The 18,025-nt window shown below is 42.9% G+C and overlaps 1 protein-coding gene across 2 annotated transcripts in view; it reads left to right on the top strand.

The window, feature by feature from the left end:
- LOC115138284 (arf-GAP with SH3 domain, ANK repeat and PH domain-containing protein 1-like) overlaps positions 1-18,025 on the top strand; it is a 52,081-nt gene that overhangs the window by 13,790 nt on the left and 20,266 nt on the right. For both annotated transcript variants that reach the window (XM_029674980.2, XM_029674979.2), the window contains exons 3-8: positions 5,692-5,837; positions 10,423-10,497; positions 12,421-12,470; positions 14,852-14,975; positions 16,277-16,362; positions 17,028-17,103. In XM_029674980.2, coding sequence (XP_029530840.2) covers positions 5,692-5,837; positions 10,423-10,497; positions 12,421-12,470; positions 14,852-14,975; positions 16,277-16,362; positions 17,028-17,103 — 557 coding nt within the window. The remainder of the gene's footprint in view (positions 1-5,691; positions 5,838-10,422; positions 10,498-12,420; positions 12,471-14,851; positions 14,976-16,276; positions 16,363-17,027; positions 17,104-18,025) is intronic.

Below are 18,025 nucleotides of genomic sequence, written 5' to 3'. Positions count from 1 at the left end.
TGACGGAGCCATGTTACGCATAGCAGTACATAGTCAATAGCATTTTCAGCAAGTTTATATATTTTAAATTAACCCCTTGTTTTTTTGTTTTTGTTTGTTATATATTTTTTGGTGTGTGTTAGAATAGCATTTATCATTTACATTACATTTAAGTCATTTAGCAGACGCTCTTATCCAGAGCGACTTACAAATTGGTGCATTCACCTTATGACCTCCAGTGGAACAGTAGTGCATCTAAATCTTTTCAGGGGGAGAGGTGGATGAACGCAGTGCCCTTGTTTGGGTGTAGGGCCTGATCATGTATTATGTATTTTGTATATAGTTCTTTCCTTCAAAATGTATCACTGTACCAATTCGGCCATGGGTACATTTGGTTACATTTGTGTGGGACACCTGGGTGACTTCATGCTCAATGTCATGTAGCTTGCTCATTTTTGAAGTTATCTGTCTAAAACCTTGCTCAGCTATTGTTTCCATCTTATGTTCTTCATTCAAATCATCCACAGCATCCTATCTGTATGTTTGGCTGTTCTTGGTCATTTTGAAATATGATGCAGCAACAATACAAAACAGAAAATGTATGTTTATTTTCTTCTACCAGATCTATTGTTATATTGTCCTACATTCAATTCAGAGTGTTTCCTTTCAAATGATGCCAAGAAAATGCATATTCTTGCTTCTGTGCCTGAGCTACAGGCAGTTAGATTAGAGTATGTCTTTAGGTGGAAATTGAGAAGAAGGGGGGGGGGATACCCCAAAGAAGTTAACAACTGTTCCACAGGTGCATGTTCATTAATTGTTTATGGTTCATTGAACAAGCATGGGAAATGGTGTTTAAACCCTTGACAATGAGGATATGTGAAGTTATTTGGATTTTTACGAATTCTTTGAAAGACAGGGTTCTGAAAAAGGGACGTTTTCTTTTTTTGCTGAGTTTGTGGTTGGTCTCCATCCTCTTTCCATTCCTTTTTTTTCTCTCCTATCTATTTTTCCTCTCTCACCCCCCCCTTTACCCCATCCACCAAGAATGGCCTATTCCTCTCAGCTCTTGCCAGGATGCAGTGGTTTGTGTATGTTGGGAAGAGATGGGTTTGCTGGAGTTTTAAAGCTCATTAATTATCTTCCCCAGGGACATTAGTCAGCATTCTGTTGCTTGTTAGATGTTTGTTATTGGCTCACACACACACAGGGACACAAACTCCCATGCACACGTTTTCTATTACCCATTTCAGACTATTGTGCTGTCAAACTACACTATGCTGGCTTTGATCAATACTGTTCCAGCAGCTAGTATAGCTGTGCTTGGCTCCGTAGTATGAAAGGGCATATGGGGTCACTTTCCTTTGGGTCATGACCTAATAACATCTCTTTATGAGCCCTGGCACCACTGGGTTAGGCTAGACCCTACACTGGACGAAGTGACGCTGAAGACTAAACAGATGCAGTTATAAATAATCAGACTTTCCAACTCCAAGCTTTTCCACTCCATTCTCTCACTTTGGTCCTTTTGCTTAGTGTAGAATTAGTGTCCTGACTAGGGCTGTTACGGTGACCTTACCGCCACACCGTCAGTAATGAGTCTTGATCGCAATCATATTCCACGTGACCATTGAGTCACGGTAACTAGGCTCCTCAAACTGTGCTCTGATGCTGTTGATGGTTAGTAGCCTACCAAACTTGCTAACGGCTAATCGATAATGGCCTGGTACTCAGTGCTCTAGTAACATTTTATTGGTCACATACGCATGTTCAGCAGATGTTATTGCGGGTGTGGCAAAATGCTTGTCTTTCTAGCTCCGACAGTGCAGTAATATCTAACAATTTCACAACATGTACCCAATACACACATCTAAGTACAGGAATTTAATTACGAATATATAAATGTATGGACGAGCAATGTCAGGCATAGAATATGGTATAAACATATGAGATGAGGAATGCAAGATATGTAAACATTATTAACGTGACTAGTGTTCCATTAATTAGTGGCTGGTGATTTCAAGTCTGTATATATGCAGCAGCCTCTAATGTGCTAGTGATGGCTATTTAACGGTCAGATGGCCTTGAGATAGAAGCTGTTTTTCAGTCTCTCCGTCCCAGCTTTGATGAACCTGTACTGACCTAGCCTTCTGGATGATAGTGGGTGAACAGGCAGTGGCTTGGGTGGTTGTTGTCCTTTTGATCTTTTTGGCCTTCCTGTGACATCAGGTGAGGAACTTGAAGCTTTCCTCTTCTCCACTGCGGTCCCGTTGACGTGGATAAAATATTACATTTTTTTTTAAATGGCCTCTATTAAAAAGAAGGGTCTCATCAGCTTTTTATAGGCTAGGCCTGCTATTTATTTTTCAACTTTCCAAAATATTAAGCACATTGCTTCACTTTACAACCATTATTAGCCTACCTGGTTGATATGAAAATTAACTGGGAAAAATGTCCTCCATTCGCTATTCAAGGGCATACAGATTACGTATCCTGCCCCCGTCCCTGGTCCAACAGGTGCATGATAATGGCCCATTCTAAATCAAAACAAATTTCTCACACATACTAAATAATATACAGTACCAGTAAAAAGTTTGAACACCTACTCATTCAAGGGTTTTTATTTATTTAGACTATTTTCTATGAAATAACACATATTGTATCATGTCGTAAAAAAGTGTTAAACAAATCAACATATTTTAGGTTCTTCAAAGTAGCCACCCTTGGCTCCCGAGTGGCGCAGTGACCCAAGACGCCATCTCGGTGCAAGAGGCGTCACTGCAGTACCTGATTCAAATCCAGGCTCCATCACATCCGACCGTGATTGGGAGTCCCGTAAGGCGGCGTACATTTGGCCCAACGTCGTCCGGGTCTGTTGCTGCTACTGCCACCTCACCCTTTTATCTATTTTGCTGGTCTTTTGCTCCTGAAGAAAATCTTTTGCATGGTCATCCTTACAATTCAAACCAGTCCTCCATTTTTAAATACATTCAGTTTGTCCTTCTCTTAGGCTTGAGGCCTTTGCAGATTGTATGTCGCATTGTCTTTTTTATGATTGTCACGGTGTTACCAATTTTTTTTAGTCTTGATATCAACCTGGCCAGATTGTAGGAATAACTTCAGTTCTGTAGTGAGATTCTGCGTTTGGCATAAGAGGCTACGTCAACTGACACAGGCTACGTCAACTGACACAGGCTACGTCAACTGACACAGGCTACGTCAACTGACACAGGCTACGTCTGTGCAGCGGTTTATTCGATCTGTGCATGTGCCAGCACAGATGCTTATGTGTGAGTGAAGTGAGCTCAACTTTTTTCCACATCTTTTTTTATATGCCTGAACTTACAATTAAATAGGCTTCCCCAAAATAACATGTTGGCTTAGAACGTTTCATTTTAATTGCCGATTTTGTGCATTTATCATAATCCCATCAGCCTGATTTGATGTATGTAGCCTAAACACGATTTAAGGAAATTGTTCTTACACAGCATGTAAATGTTTAAGTCTAACCTATAGTATTAATCTGGCTAGTCACAATAATCATATAATTGTGTGCATTACTCCGTGCCAGCCGCGTTCCTATTGGTCAGTTACCGGGTCTGCTTGTAACACCAGCCACGCTATACGATAAAGGCAAAGAAAATCTGACACTGACAGAACTTTGTCAGAGCCTATGACCATACGTAGCAGCAGACCTAGACCCTGTCACATTGAAAGAGCCAAGACGTCTGACAATCATTTCCGACCTAAGATTTTGCCTACGACGTGGAAATTTGGTCTTGGGCAGTAATATCGTGGCATATGACGGCTAATATCATAGTCTGCAAAGGCTTTTAATTAGTGTCCAGGAAATGGCCCCTCTGTGGTTTATATTCCCTTAAAGGGTATGGATTAGTTAGATCAGGGTTTCTTAAACCTTTTGACGGTGTAGAGAAATGTACATTTCCTGGAATTCTACATATTTTGCCGTGTGACCCAAAGGAAATGTGGCTTTTTCTTGAAAAATGTTGTGCAATTTTACTCATTTTGCCATGGGGGGGGATTTTTCTCCAGTTTTAGTTTGACTAGTAGAGAAATGTTAATATATCCGAGTGAGAGCTTCTAATCAATCAATGGGGGCACCCTGGAGGTGCCCTGCATGCCTGGTTGGAATTCGGGCCTTGATAGCTGACTAGACTACCTTAACCATTTTTAAAAAAAAAAAAAACATGTATTGTGAAACATACAACTGGATTGCAATGGTTCATAATTGTATTTTATTAGAATTGTCTGGCCCATTTCTCCAAAGTTTTGGGCTTGTAGAAAAATGTCTAATTTCTCTGAACGGGGGGGAATCCTCATGTCTTACTCAATCGTAGGAAGAAATTTAGTCCAATTTGGGATTCTGGGTAATTAACAGGGTCAATTTGGGTGCAGTCAATTAGCTTAATTTCTCAGCTCTAATTACATTTCAACAAAATAAAGTTTCAGGGCCTCCCGAGTGGCGCAGCTGGCCCATGTTACCAAAGATCCTGGTGCGATACCGGGCTGTGTCGCGACCGGGAGACCCATGAGGCAACGCACAATTGCCCAGCGTTGTCCAGATTGTATTATTTATTGAACCATTTATTTAACTAGGTGAGTCAGTTAAGAACAAATTCTTATTTACAATGACGGCCCACACCGGCTAAACCCTAACCCGGTTGGCGCTGGGCCAATTGTGCACCGTCCTATGGGACTCCCAATCACGGCCGGTTGTGATGCAGCCTGGAATCGAACCAGGGTCTGTAGTGACACCTCTAGCACTGAGCAGCAGTGCCTTAGACCACTGTGCCACTCGGGAAGGGTTTGGCCGGCCGGGATGTCCTTATCCCATCGCACGCTAGCAACTTTGGCGGGCTGGGCGCATGCACGCTGACACGGCCGGCAGGTTTACGGTGTTTCCTCTGACACACTGGTGCGGGTGGCTTCCGGGTTAAGCGTGCATTGTGTCAAGAAGCAGTGTGGCTTGGCAGGGTTGTGTTTCAGAGGAAGTACGGCTCTTGACCTTCGCCTCTCCCGAGTCCGTACGGGAGTTGCAGCGATGGAACGAGACTGTAACTACCAATTTAGCTATGATGAAGGAAATATATATATATATATATATATATATATATATATATATATACAGTGGGGCAAAAAAGTATTTAGTCAGCCACCAATTGTGCAAGTTCTCCCACTTAAAAAGATGAGCGAGAGGCCTGTAATTTTCATCATAGGTACACTTCAACTATGACAGACAAAAAAATTCAGAAAATCACATTGTAAGATTTTTAATTAATTTATTTGCAATGGATGCATGGAGGAGGAGATGTGATGATGCTTTGCTGGTGACACTGTCTGTGACAATTGGTGGCTGACTAAATACTTTTTTGCCCCACTGTGTATGTGTGTGTGTGTGTATATATATATATATATATATATATCTCATCTCAGATTGTTCTGAAATCTTTTCGGTAGTTAGAAACTGACACGATTAGCATTCCTGTAACTGATTTATTCATATTTTTTTTAAATATATGATTTAATACTGAAATCAGTTACAGGAATGCTAATCATGTCAGTTTCTAACTACCGAAAAGATTACAGAACAATCTGAGATGGTGGGTGTCATGGCTTGCTAAAATGACATGGAATGACTCAAAAGGCAGCATAGGATGGAAACAACAATTAAGTGTGTGTTTGTGTTTCTAGGTCACGCAGAGAACAAGGAGCAGTACATCGACGTGCTGGAGAACCTGGGGAACAGTCACCTGACCCAGGACAACAACGAGGTGTCCACTGGGTTCCTAAACCTGGCTGTCTTCACCAGGGAGGTCACCGCACTCTTCAAGAACCTGGTGAGAGTAGGGGGGAGACTTTGGGAGGGATAGGGTGTACGTTTGAGGGAAGACTTTTGGGAGGTGGAGGAGAGAAGAAATAGGTGCAAGACGTCAAGAGTTTTGAGTGATGGAGGGGAAACATTTTTAGGGGATGGGGCTTAGAGTCTGGGAGAGGTAAGGCACTTTGGAAACGGATGAGAGTAACTTTGGGAAGGGGTAGGAAATGAGTGGGGTGTGTAGGGTAGGGAGAGGTGCGGGAATAACCATTTTTGTATCTGGGGGAGGGGCAATGGCTGCAGAGTTTGGAGTGATAGGTGTTGAGAGGGGGAAGAGGAGTGTATAGTTAAAAGGAAACAATGCTTTTGAGAAGAGATATTTTATTTTATTGGATGTGGGTGGTGACAGAACAGATGTGGTAAAGTTGGGCTGTATTCATTAGTTGGCCACTGTTGCAAAACTATTATTCCAAACGGAAAACATGTTACAACGAAAACAGGAGTTTCTATTGGACAAATTAAGGTATGTACCTCACCGTTTCTACGCTTTGGTTCCTAGTGAGTACACCCCTGGGTGACGTTCTAGAGGTGACAATAGGCTGTTGCTAACACCATTGCAGTATTCAGTCAGATCATAAACATTTGAAGTTGAGCGCCAATGACCTAAGGTAGATGTACAAATATTCACTGAGTGTACAAAACATTAGGAACACCTTCCTAATATTGAGTTGTACCCCCTCTTGCCCTCAGAACAGCCTCAATTCGCCAGGACATGGGGTGCTCTACAAGGAGTCAAATCACACTTTTATTGGTCACATACACACATTTAGCAGATGTTATTGCGGGTGTAGCGAAATGCTTGTGTTCCTAGTTCCAACAGTGCAGTAGGATCTAACAATACACTCATCTAAAAGTAAAAGAATGTAATTAGGAAATATTTGGACGAACAATGTCGGAGTGGTATTGACTAAAATAAAGTATAGTAGAATACAGTATATAGATATGAGATCAGTAAAGCAGTATGTAAACATGAATAATCGAACACTTGTCATTTTAATGAAGTGGCCAGTGATTCCGTAAACGTTTGGAGTTGAGCGCCATCAATGATCTAAGGCAGCTGTACAAATATGTACTGAGTGTACAAAAGCGTTCCACACGGATGCTGGCCCATGTTGACTCCTTTGTGTGTGTGGATTGTTCTTGATACACACAAACTGTTGAGCATGAAAAGCCCATCAGCGTTGTAGTTCTTGACACAGCCAAACTGGTGCGTCTGGCATCCGCTACCATACCCTGTTCAAAGGCACTTAAACATTTTGTCTTGCCCATTCACCCTCTGAATGGCAATTCATACACAATCAATGTCTCACGGCTTAAAACTCCTTCTTTTAACCTGTCTCCTCCCCTTCATCTACACTGATTTTGAAGTGGATTTAACAGGTGACATCAATAAGGGATCTTAGCTCTCACCTGGATTCACCTGGTCAGTCTGTCATGGAAAGAACAGGTGTTTTGTACACTCTTGTGTAGAATAATCCTAATCTGTCATTGTCTGGTTATGTGAACTCAATCTATTTCTGATGTAAATCTTCTCCATCACACAACATATAGGACTTCATGTCTGCAGCTCTACACATGAATAGTGCTGAGTGGTCCTAGCGCCATCACTAAGCTGTGACTTAACCAAGCCATGAGCTCATTAATCGTGTGCCCGCGCTCATGCGTGGTCCGAGGGGTTATTTATGAATGAGTTGCAGTGTGGTTACAGCTGGAGGGTCAAAGGGCCCCTGTTGAGGGAGAGGGATGAGGAAAGACCCCGTTCTTGTCGCAGCAGTATGCTTGAAGGAGTGAGTTGTGTGTGCATGCATTGTGTTGGGTGGGATACAACAGCTGCAGGAGAGCACCTCTCCCTCCGAGAACATGAACCTCCCCCCTACTGATAGTCGTGTTAATTCATCCCAGACCTTCGTGTGTTGGGAGTGGACAAGGCAACTCCTCCTTTCTCCCCCCTCCCAGCTGTCAAAGTCCCCCTCAGGACCTTGAGGAAGTGCTAGAGGAAACTGAGGAAACTAATCTAAAACACTACCACTGCTTGATTTAGGGGCTTTAACAGTAAACTGTGTCTGAGGGCGAGGGTTGTTTCACTGTTACACAGAACACAGGGCCTTCTTTCCATTTCTTCAATTCTCGGAAGGAAATCAAAACAAAGACAACTTTAAAAAAGTAAAAGTTTGCATCAATTTCTCAAGGTGAACCCAAGTGTGAACTCAGAAGGGGGAAATGGTTGTCTTTTTTTATTTACCTACAGAGCTGCTTCAGTACAGGAGATGTTTTTGCACTGAACTAGGGTAGCACAATTCTGGGAACCTTTACAAAAGTCTCATATTTTGCTAAAAGTCTGGTTGGAGGTTTCCAGATTTCCTCCTTCCAACTGGGATGTCTAGAAAACCTGGGCATTTTGGGAAGGTTCCTGGAATTTTGCCACCCTACACTGAGCAGTCAGTTAATCAGTAGGATCTACAAAATGGGTCAGATGTTTTGATTCTCCATTTGCGTGTCATCAGCATGTATTACACTGAACAGGAATATAACCGCAACGAGTTACGGTCATATTTGTATTTTATTTGTCCCGTGTTTTACCAGGTATGTTGACTGAGAACCTTCTCATTTACAGCAACAACCTTGGGAATAGTTACAGGGGATGAATGAGCCAATTGTAAGCTGGGGATGGAAATTTAGCCCGGACATCGTGGTTAACACTCTTACGATGCCATGGGATCTTTAGTGACCACAGAGTCAGGACACCTGTTTAATTAACGTCCCATGGGCCTCAGGATCTTGTCACAGTATTTCTGTGTATTCAAATTGTGTTCATTGTCCGTAGCGTATGCCTGCCCATACCATAACCCCGACACCATGGGGCATGCATTGACATCAGCAAACCGCTTGCCCACACAATGTCATAAACACGGTCTGCTAGTTGAAACCGGTATTGATCCGTGAAGAGCACACTTCGGCGTGCCAGTGGCCATAGAAGTTGAGCATTTGCCCACTGAAGTCAGTTACGATGCCGAACTGCAGTCAGGTCAAGACCCTGGTGAGGACAACAAGCACGCAGATAAGCTTCCCTGAGATGGTTTGTGACCAATTCTATGGTTCAAACCCACAGTTTCATCAGCTGTCTGGGTGGCTGATCTCAGACGATCCCGCAGGTGAAGAAGCCGGATGTGGTCCTGGGCTTGTGGGTGGTCGTTACATGTGGTTGCGAGGCCAGTTGGACGAAATTAACATTCAAGAGAAATTAACATTCAATTCTCTGGCAACAGCTCTGGTGGACATTCCTGTAGTTAAGCAAGCCAATTGCACGATCCCTCAACTTGAGACATCTGTGGCATTGTGTTGTGACAAAACGGCATTTTTTGTTTGTGGCATTTTGTCCCCAGCACAAGGTGCACCTGTTTTATGATCACGCTGTTTAATCGGCTTCTTGATATGCCACACGTGGTGGATGGATTACCTTGGCAAAGGAGAAATGCTCACTGACATGGATGTAAATATATTTGTGCACAACATTGATCTCTTATTTCAGCTCATGAAACATGGGACCAACACTTTACATGTTGCCTTTCTATTTTGTTCAATGTAGTTTTGCAAGAAGAGCTTAAATGGATACAGACCTCCTCTAAATTGCTAAACTGTTTTGAGGTCTTCCTATTAAAACAATGTTGCTTGTTTTCCGGCAGAGTAGAAAACGGCGTTTTGAATCGCTCTATTTTAGGGATACTATGGTGCAGTTGCCCTTGTCTTATTAATATGCATCGTTTTACTTTTTTTTTTATCGCGTGTTGGTCATCGTTGTGTGTCCTGCCCTTGTAAGTCATTGATGCATACTGTGGATAAAACAATTTCCCAAATTGGAATTAATAAAGTAATACTCTCTACTCTATAGAGGTACTGTACTATGATGCCAGAAGTGGATGGGGTAGGAAGTTGTGTGTGAGAATAGGAATAGACCCGGCGTTGGTCCCAAGCCAAGTCTGCACCATGATAAGAGTGAGGGAGGGGATTGCAGGGCGCCATGTCCTTCCTGGGTGGTGGTGTTTTATATTATGTTTCAACCCCTTAAAGAGCAGAGCTTTCATGTGTATGGTGTACATTTTAAGACACGTCCTTGTTCCTGGGTTAGGGTTCAGGTGGCGGTGTAGCATGTATCGGCCTGTAAAGAGCAGAGGTGGAGGAGGACCGGACTGACTGACTTTACGACAACTTTTATCTGTACGGTGTATGTTTTCGGACATTCATCTGTTGTGGATGTCCTAACATGTGCACCGTTACTTTGTAGTCCAATTTGATGCACGACGGGAAGGATCTCGGCATAAGTAACCAGAACACAGTATGCAATACACTTATTCCGTCTGAGTCTCATTTGATTTGGTTGTTGTGGTGCACCCGGAGCCATCACATCCCTTGAAAATGTGACTCAATAAAAAAAAAACTGGAACAACATATGACCCAAAGGAACCAATACAGGTTTTTGTTATTTCATCATTGTAAATCAAAAATGGGTGTCTGTGTAGCTATGTGACTCATTTGTTTCTGTCTTCCAGGTCCAGAACCTGAACAACATCATCTCCTTCCCCCTGGAGAACATCCTGAAGAGTGAGCTCAGAGACAGCAGACTGGTGAGTATCTAGGGTTGTAAGATTCTTTCCCAATATTGCCTTTGGTTTCCAGAAAGCCCGGTTGGTAGGGTTACCGAATTTCCTGCATACCCCCTCCTTATTCCAGGAATCTTCCAATTGGGAATTTTAGGAAAGTTTCTGGAATTTTGCCACCCTGCGATTTACCGTAATTGCTGGACTATTAAGCGCACCTGAATATAAACCGCACCCACTGAATTATTAAAAAATATGTATTTTGTACATAAATAAGCCGCACATGTCTATAAGCCGCAGGTGCCTACCGATACATTGAAACAAATTAACTTTACACAGCCTTTAAACGAAACACGGCTTGTGTAACAAAAATAAATAGGCTTTAACGAAACACGGCTTGTGTAACAAAAATAAATAGGCTTTAACGAAACACGGCTTGTAACAAAAATTAAAACAGTAGCCTACCAAGAAAGTCATTGGTCACCATCTTCCTCCTGTGCACTGAAACCACTGAAGTCATCTCCTTCGGTGTCGGAGTTGAATAGCCTCAGAATTGCTTCATCTGATGTTGGATCGTTTTCATTGTCGCTCTCGTCACTTTCATCCGGAGGCAAATACCCCGCTGAGCTCATGCTGCCCCTTCAACACGCAGCAGTCCAGCCTTTCGAAACCCGTTGATGATAGTGGATTTTTTGACAATGCTCCACACTGTCAGGACCCACTGGCAGACTTGACCATAAGATGCTCTTCGCCTGCGGCCCGTTTTAGTGAAGGATTTCTCCCCACTTGTCATCCAAGCCTCCCACTGAACAAGGAGCGCCACCTTAAATGCACGATTTACACTGATGTCGAGTGGCTGCAAATACTTTGGGCCATCTGCTTTTCTTCCCTCTGAAAGCTTTTGTTGTCTTTTTGCACTGAGTCAGTTCCTCACGCTGCTGTTTCCAACGTCTTATCATCGACTCATTAAGGCCAAGCTCCCATGCAGCAGCTCTATTTCCTTTTCCAACAGCCAGATTTATCGCCTTCAACTTGAAAGCTGCATCATATGCATTTCTCCGTGTCTTTGCCATGATGAGGGTGACAAAATGACTACCGTAATCAGAATGATGGGAAGTTTGAGCGCGCTCGATTTACGTCACATTATGTGACGGTGCTCAGTTTTTTGGCGGCATGAATCTTGTGAAAGCGGGAAAAATCCATCAATTAGCCGCGTCATTGTATAAACCGCGAGGTTCAAAGTGTGGGAATAAAGTAGCGGTTTATAGTCCGGAAATTACGGTAGCTCTACTGTCGTGCACAAACTGTAAGACTTCTGTGTAACCTACTGTGCACTAACTCTCCTGCCTCCCCACAGTCTGTGTCTGTAAAGTCAGCGAGAGACGCACCTGGCCTAAGACTAAACCACAACCCTGCAAAACATCCGCTCTGTGTACTTACTACTGCCTTGTGCCATTTTATGACCAACACCCATATTGTGTTGGGTGTCACAAATTAGTGACAGCTTTTTAAAACTGTTGCATCCCATCGGATGAGCAATTCTTCATTCAATATGTCAGTCTTATCTGTACCATTTAAAAAATAAAATAAAAAACACATGCATAAATATGGTCGGGAGTTTTTCCTGACCATGTGACTCCACCGGGAGAAACTGGGCCACTGTTTTTATATAGGCTTAGACTATTACTAATAGGACCTGGAGATTTACCTGGTCAGGTCACTTGGTCAGGAAAACCCCTGGCCCTACATATTGAATCCTTCACCGGCAGTAGATATTATTGTAAAACCCCTTTGTTGAAGAGTTATAAAGGGAGTGACTGGGGCCTCCTGTGCAGTGTCCTGTGAATGTCCACAGTTTAGATGATATACAGTAGACTAGAGGCCATGTTTATTTGATATGTCTGGAGCGGATGGCAAGCTGGTCATAACCATCTTTTTCGTCTTCTTTAGGAGCTGAAGAAACAGTTGGAGAAGAGCTGGAAGGACTATGACATCAAAGTGTAAGTTGATGGTGATTATAAGGATTTTAGCCTATTATTTGTATGGTCCATCTCTCAGAAGGTTATATGCAGTACCAGTCAGAGGTTTGGACACACCTACTCATTCAAGGGTTTTCCTTTATTTGTGTTATTGTAGAATAATAGTGAAGACATCAACACTGAAATAAAACATGGAATCATGTAGTAACCAAAAAGTGTTAAACAAATCAACATATATTTTAGATTCTTCAGTAGCCACCCATTGCTAGATGCCAGCTTTGCACAATCTTGGCATTCTCTCAACCAAGCTTCATGAGGAATGCTTTCCCAACAGTCTTGAAGGAGTCCCCCATATGCTGAGCACTTAAAAAATAATAATTTGAAACCCCTTTTCTCCCTAATTTTGTGGTATCCAATTGGTAGTAGTTACAGTCTTGTCTCATCACTGCAACTCCCGCATAGACTCAGGAGAGTCCTCCGAAACACAACACAACCCAACAGCTTCTTGACACAATGCACATCCAACCTGGAAGCCAGCCGCACCAATGTGTCAGAGGAAACACCGTACACCTGCCGACCTGGTCAGTGTGTACTGCGCCCGGCCCGACACAGGAGTCGCTAGTACGCGATGAGACAAGGATATCCCTGCCGGCCAAACACTCCCTAACCCGGACGACGCTGGGCCAATTGTGCGCAGCCCCATGGGCATCCTGGTCGCGGCCGGCTGCGACAAAGCCTGGGCTCAAACCCAGAATCTCTGGTGGCACGATGCAGTGCCTTAGACCACTGCGCCACCCGGGAGGCGCTGCACACTTGTTGGCTGCTTTTCCTTCACTCTGCGGTCCAACTCATCCCAAACCATCTCAATTGAGTTTGAGGTTGGATGATTGTGGAGGCCAGGTCGTCTGATGCAGCACTCCATCACGCTCCTTCTTGGTCAAATAACCCTAACACAGCCTGAAGGTGTGTTTTGGGTCCTTGTCCTGTTGAAAAACAAATGATAGTCCCACTAAGCGCAAACCAGATGGGATGGTGTATCGCTGCGGAATGCTGTGCTAGCCATGCTGGTTAGGTGTGCCTTGAATTCTAAATAAATCAGGGTCGCCAGCAAAGCGCCCCCACACAGTGACACCACTTCTATTTTTCACAGTGGGATCCACACATGCGGAGACCATCCGTTCACCTACTCTGCGTCTCACAAAGACATGGCGGTTGGAACCAACAATCTCAAATTTGCACTCAGACCAAAGGACAGATTTTCACCAGTCTAATGTCCATTGCTCGTGTTTCTTGGCCCAAGCAAGTCTCTTCGTCTTATTGGTGTCCTTTTTAGTAGTGGTTTCTTTGCAGCAATTTGGCCATGAAGGCCTGATTCACACAGTCTCCTCTGAACAGTTGATGTTGAGATGTGTCTGTTACTTGACCTCTGAAGCATTTATTTGGGCTGCAATTTCTGAGCCTGGTAACTCTAATGAACTTATCCTCTGCAGCAGAGGTAACTCCGGGTCTTCCTTTCCTGTGGCGGTCCTCATGAGAGCCAGTTTCATCATAGCACTTGACGGTTTTTGCGACTTCACTTGAAGAAACTTTTTTTAAAGTTCTTTAAATTTTCCATAGTGACTGACTATCATGTCCTAAAGTAATGATGGACTGTTTCTCTTTGCTCATTTGAGCTGTTCTTGACATAATTCGGACATGGTCTTTTACCAAATAATCTTCTGTCTACCACCCCTACCTTGTCACAACACAACTGATTGGCTCAAACGCGTTAAGAAAGAAAAATTCCACAAAGTAACTTTTAACAAGGCACACCAAGAGTGTGCAAAGCTAAGGCAAAGGATGGCTACTTTGAAGAATATAAAATATATTTGGATTTAAGTTTTTTTGTTTCTACATGATTCCATGTGTTATTTCATAGTTGATGTCTTCACTATTATTCTACAATGTGGAAAATAGTAAAAATAAAGAAACCCTGGAATGAGTAGGTGTGTCCAAACTTGTGTGAGTGGTATTTATACACATCCAATAATGTTCAATTGCTGAGGCATGGCACTTTCCAATCTACATTTGAGCTCAGACATTACAGCATTGGTCTAAAATTGCATGTTGGCTAAAAATATGTGAAGGGGGCTTCACCTCCACAAAAAAAGGGAGTGTGTTACAGAAATAGGATGTGTAAAAGGGCAAAGATTAGGACCATAAATACCTGCTGACTGTATCATGTAAATCCACCCCATATTTCTTTCATTCTCTCACAAACACGCACACACTTTCTCATGCGCTGTCTCTGGTCTCCTCAGCAGCTGTGTTGTCTGCCCTGCTGCATTTTCTAATGCTATTTTGTTTTCATTAAGGCTATCCATACATGTCTCTCAAACTCTTTCTCTCTCTCTCTCTCTCAGTGGGAAACTGGAGAAGGAGAGGAGGGAGAAGAGTCGGCAGCTGGGCCTGGTCAAGACTGAGGGATACAACGTGACGGAGGACATGGAGCGAGAGAGGAGGACCTTCCAGCTGCAGATGTGTGAGGTGGGGGCTTGGAGCTGAGACTAGACAGGAAACACACACACACACACACACACTAGGGATGGGCCACGGCTAATCAGATAGCCGAACGGACCTTAGTACTCGATTAATTGTGTGTTTGTGTGCGCATTCTTTTTGTAGGCCTATTTTGACCATTTAAAAAAGCTTTGCTATACATTTTTATCCTTGTGACGCTGTTACCTACAAGGATAAACCATGGCTTTTGAAATACTTTAATTTTGTCCACTTCAAATAGCAATTACAGGCGCGCACCTAACGGACTTTCACAATACCTGACACAGACCAATGCAAAACAAAACAACTTTTTTGCATTTGTATCAGAATCAGTTTTATCATGGAGAAAATTACTTATTTTTAGTTGATTAGGGCCCTAGATCTGTGCATAAGGACAAATTCTCCCCCGAACAGCACAGCTTTGATCAAGGTGAGGGTTTTGCAAACCATGTAAAATAGGGAGCACAGATTGGAATGAGTACCATTGGAATCAGACTCCAAAGCTAAGCTCAGTTAAGGTTGTAGCTCACAGTTACACTTTACGAGCGTAGGGGAATTTGTTGCACACTCTCTGTCAGGTCAGCTGCTGAGATGGATGGAGGAGAAGAAGAGGGAAATTATTCCCCTTCCTCCAAGGCTCTCGCCTGGGTCCTATTCATCAGGGCACCCAACAGAAAAATATTTCTTATAGGATAAATCGAGGTTGTACGTCGCTGTTTGTCCTTTTTTCCCCTTTTTTTTCTCGTTTGTTGCTTAATGAACATGATCCAGCACAGCCGCAGACAGATGGCTTTAAACAAGTCTTTATGGAGCAGAGACGAAGCAGATTGAAGTCATTCCTTCCACAAGCAGCAGCGAGTTCCTACAGCTGGCTCCAAATGCTTTTTCCGACCTTTTTTTTTATTTTTTAAAGCAACAGACTTCATACAGTTAAAATGGATCAGGGGAAAAAAACACGCCCTGAAATGGTTCTGTTATTTCATGTTTGGGCTAAGTCCTGAAAACCATACAGTCTTCGACTAAATACTTATTTATATTAAGGTCCAGCATTTTTGCTGACCATGACGTGACAATGAAGGCCTGGACTTTTTCCTAGTCAGGTCACAACGGGTCAGGAAAAACTCCAGGCCCTATTCAAATATACACTAAACCAGGATTAAAGAATGACTGATTTGAATCTGTGAAATGACGCACAACTTAATTGTGGTCTATAACCACTGACGGTTTCGGAACCGAAACCTAAGCGCTGTAACCATGGTTACCAACTCTACATCCTCTGGTTTGTCCAGTACTTGCTAAAGATCCAGGAACTGAAGGTGCGCCAGGGTCCAGACCTGCTCCAGAGTCTCATCAAGTACTTCCAGGCCCAGCTCAAGTAAGTTCTCCTTCTATGCTGCATTCATGCCCTTTTCACACTTTTGAGCCAAACCAAGTTGAGCTGGACTGCATTTTGGCCCGGTTATAGTCGATTATACAGTGGGGCAAAAAAGTATTTAGTCAGCCACCAATTGTGTAAGTTCTCCCACTTAAAAAGATGAGAGATGCCTGTAAGTTTCATCATAGGTACACTTCAACTATGACAGACAAAATGAGGAAAAAAAATCCAGAAAATCACATTGTAGGATTTTTTTATGAATTTATTTGCAAATTATGGTGGAAAATAAGTATTAGTTAGTTAGTGGAACTGTGCATGAGAGGATAAAATGTGTAAACGAAAATATCAGAGCCAGTTTGGCATGGAAGTATCAAAGGGACTTATGGTAAAGCATATGGCTTTTATATGCATCCTACTGTTGAGTATCCCAGCTTCTACACAGAGTAGCACCACCGCAAAGGGTTTACGTCAGGAATGTTACTGTGGCTTCTGGTGTAAAATGTTGTGGCTGTTCAGTTTTTGTCTTCCTTTTACGAGCTGTTGCCACGGTACTTAACTATTTGTTGCAAATGTAGTGTTTGCTCGACTCGGGTATGCTAGGGAGCTCTTTATAACCTGCGTGCGTGTTTGGGATCATGTACCTGAGTGTTAAGGCGTTGTCTCAGTTTCTTCCAGGACGGCTTGAAAGCTGCCGAGAACCTTAGTCCTTTTGTGGAGAAGCTGGCGTCATCTGTCCACACGGTAATTTGTATTTTGTCTACTTGTCTGTCGATCTGTTTGCCAGTCAGTTTCGCCTTCCTGTATGAGAGGATTTAAGTGGAATGTTACTACCTTTTTGTCTACTTCAGTCAGTCTCTCCATCAATAAGAGAGGATTTAACTGGAATGTCCACAAGCCCATCGAGGGCCAGTCATTAAAAAAATGACTACTGACACATTTCCCAGTATGTTGACTAGTAATTCTATGCGTTTCCCCTCACCTTTTGTTTTGAATGTGCCATCTTATCTCGAATGTAAGTCAGTCACCACAGATGTACTGTCTGGGTCAAAGGTCAGATTGTATTCTAACTGCTGACCTGCTTTCTGAAGCTAAGTTTAGTAAATAGTGTTCTGGAACTATGATACGAGAACCATGTCTTCTCTACCATGTGACTACCTTAGAAATATAATCTAGATTACATTTCTATGGTGACTACCATTATACTACTGCTTGTACAGGTGGTTGTTTTGGCAGTTAAGCTGTCGGAAGGTTGAAATATTTTAAACTTAGTCCTAGCCATGGAACTGCATCTAACCACTGATTAGTGGAAGGTAGGTTTTAGTGATAATCTCAGTGTGTGTCTAGCAGGCTGTCTGTCGCTCACGCAAGCACATTCACAAAAACAACCCCCCACAGACTTCCAACTGCCAATGGAAGCCCAGACACAATAACCGAACACATCGCTAGCAGGCAACTGTAAATCTCATAGACGGACAACAGTTGAGTAAGCTACAGTCAAATTCCTCTTTAACAACCAACCCTCTTAACCCTCGATCTCCTCTCTCCTCCCAGACTTTCCCAACCTACAGGCTGCTAGTTACCGGAATCCTCAATTATTTTATCTTCAATAACTTTTTAAAAAATGTGTTCATATAGTAATAACGTTTTAAAAAGGTATTCATAT

Source organism: Oncorhynchus nerka, linkage group LG12 (assembly GCF_034236695.1).
Source record: "Oncorhynchus nerka isolate Pitt River linkage group LG12, Oner_Uvic_2.0, whole genome shotgun sequence".
Taxonomy (NCBI): Eukaryota; Metazoa; Chordata; class Actinopteri; order Salmoniformes; family Salmonidae; genus Oncorhynchus; species Oncorhynchus nerka.
The sequence above is the reverse complement of the archived record's forward strand: the minus strand, read 5'-3'. Positions and strand labels throughout refer to the sequence as shown.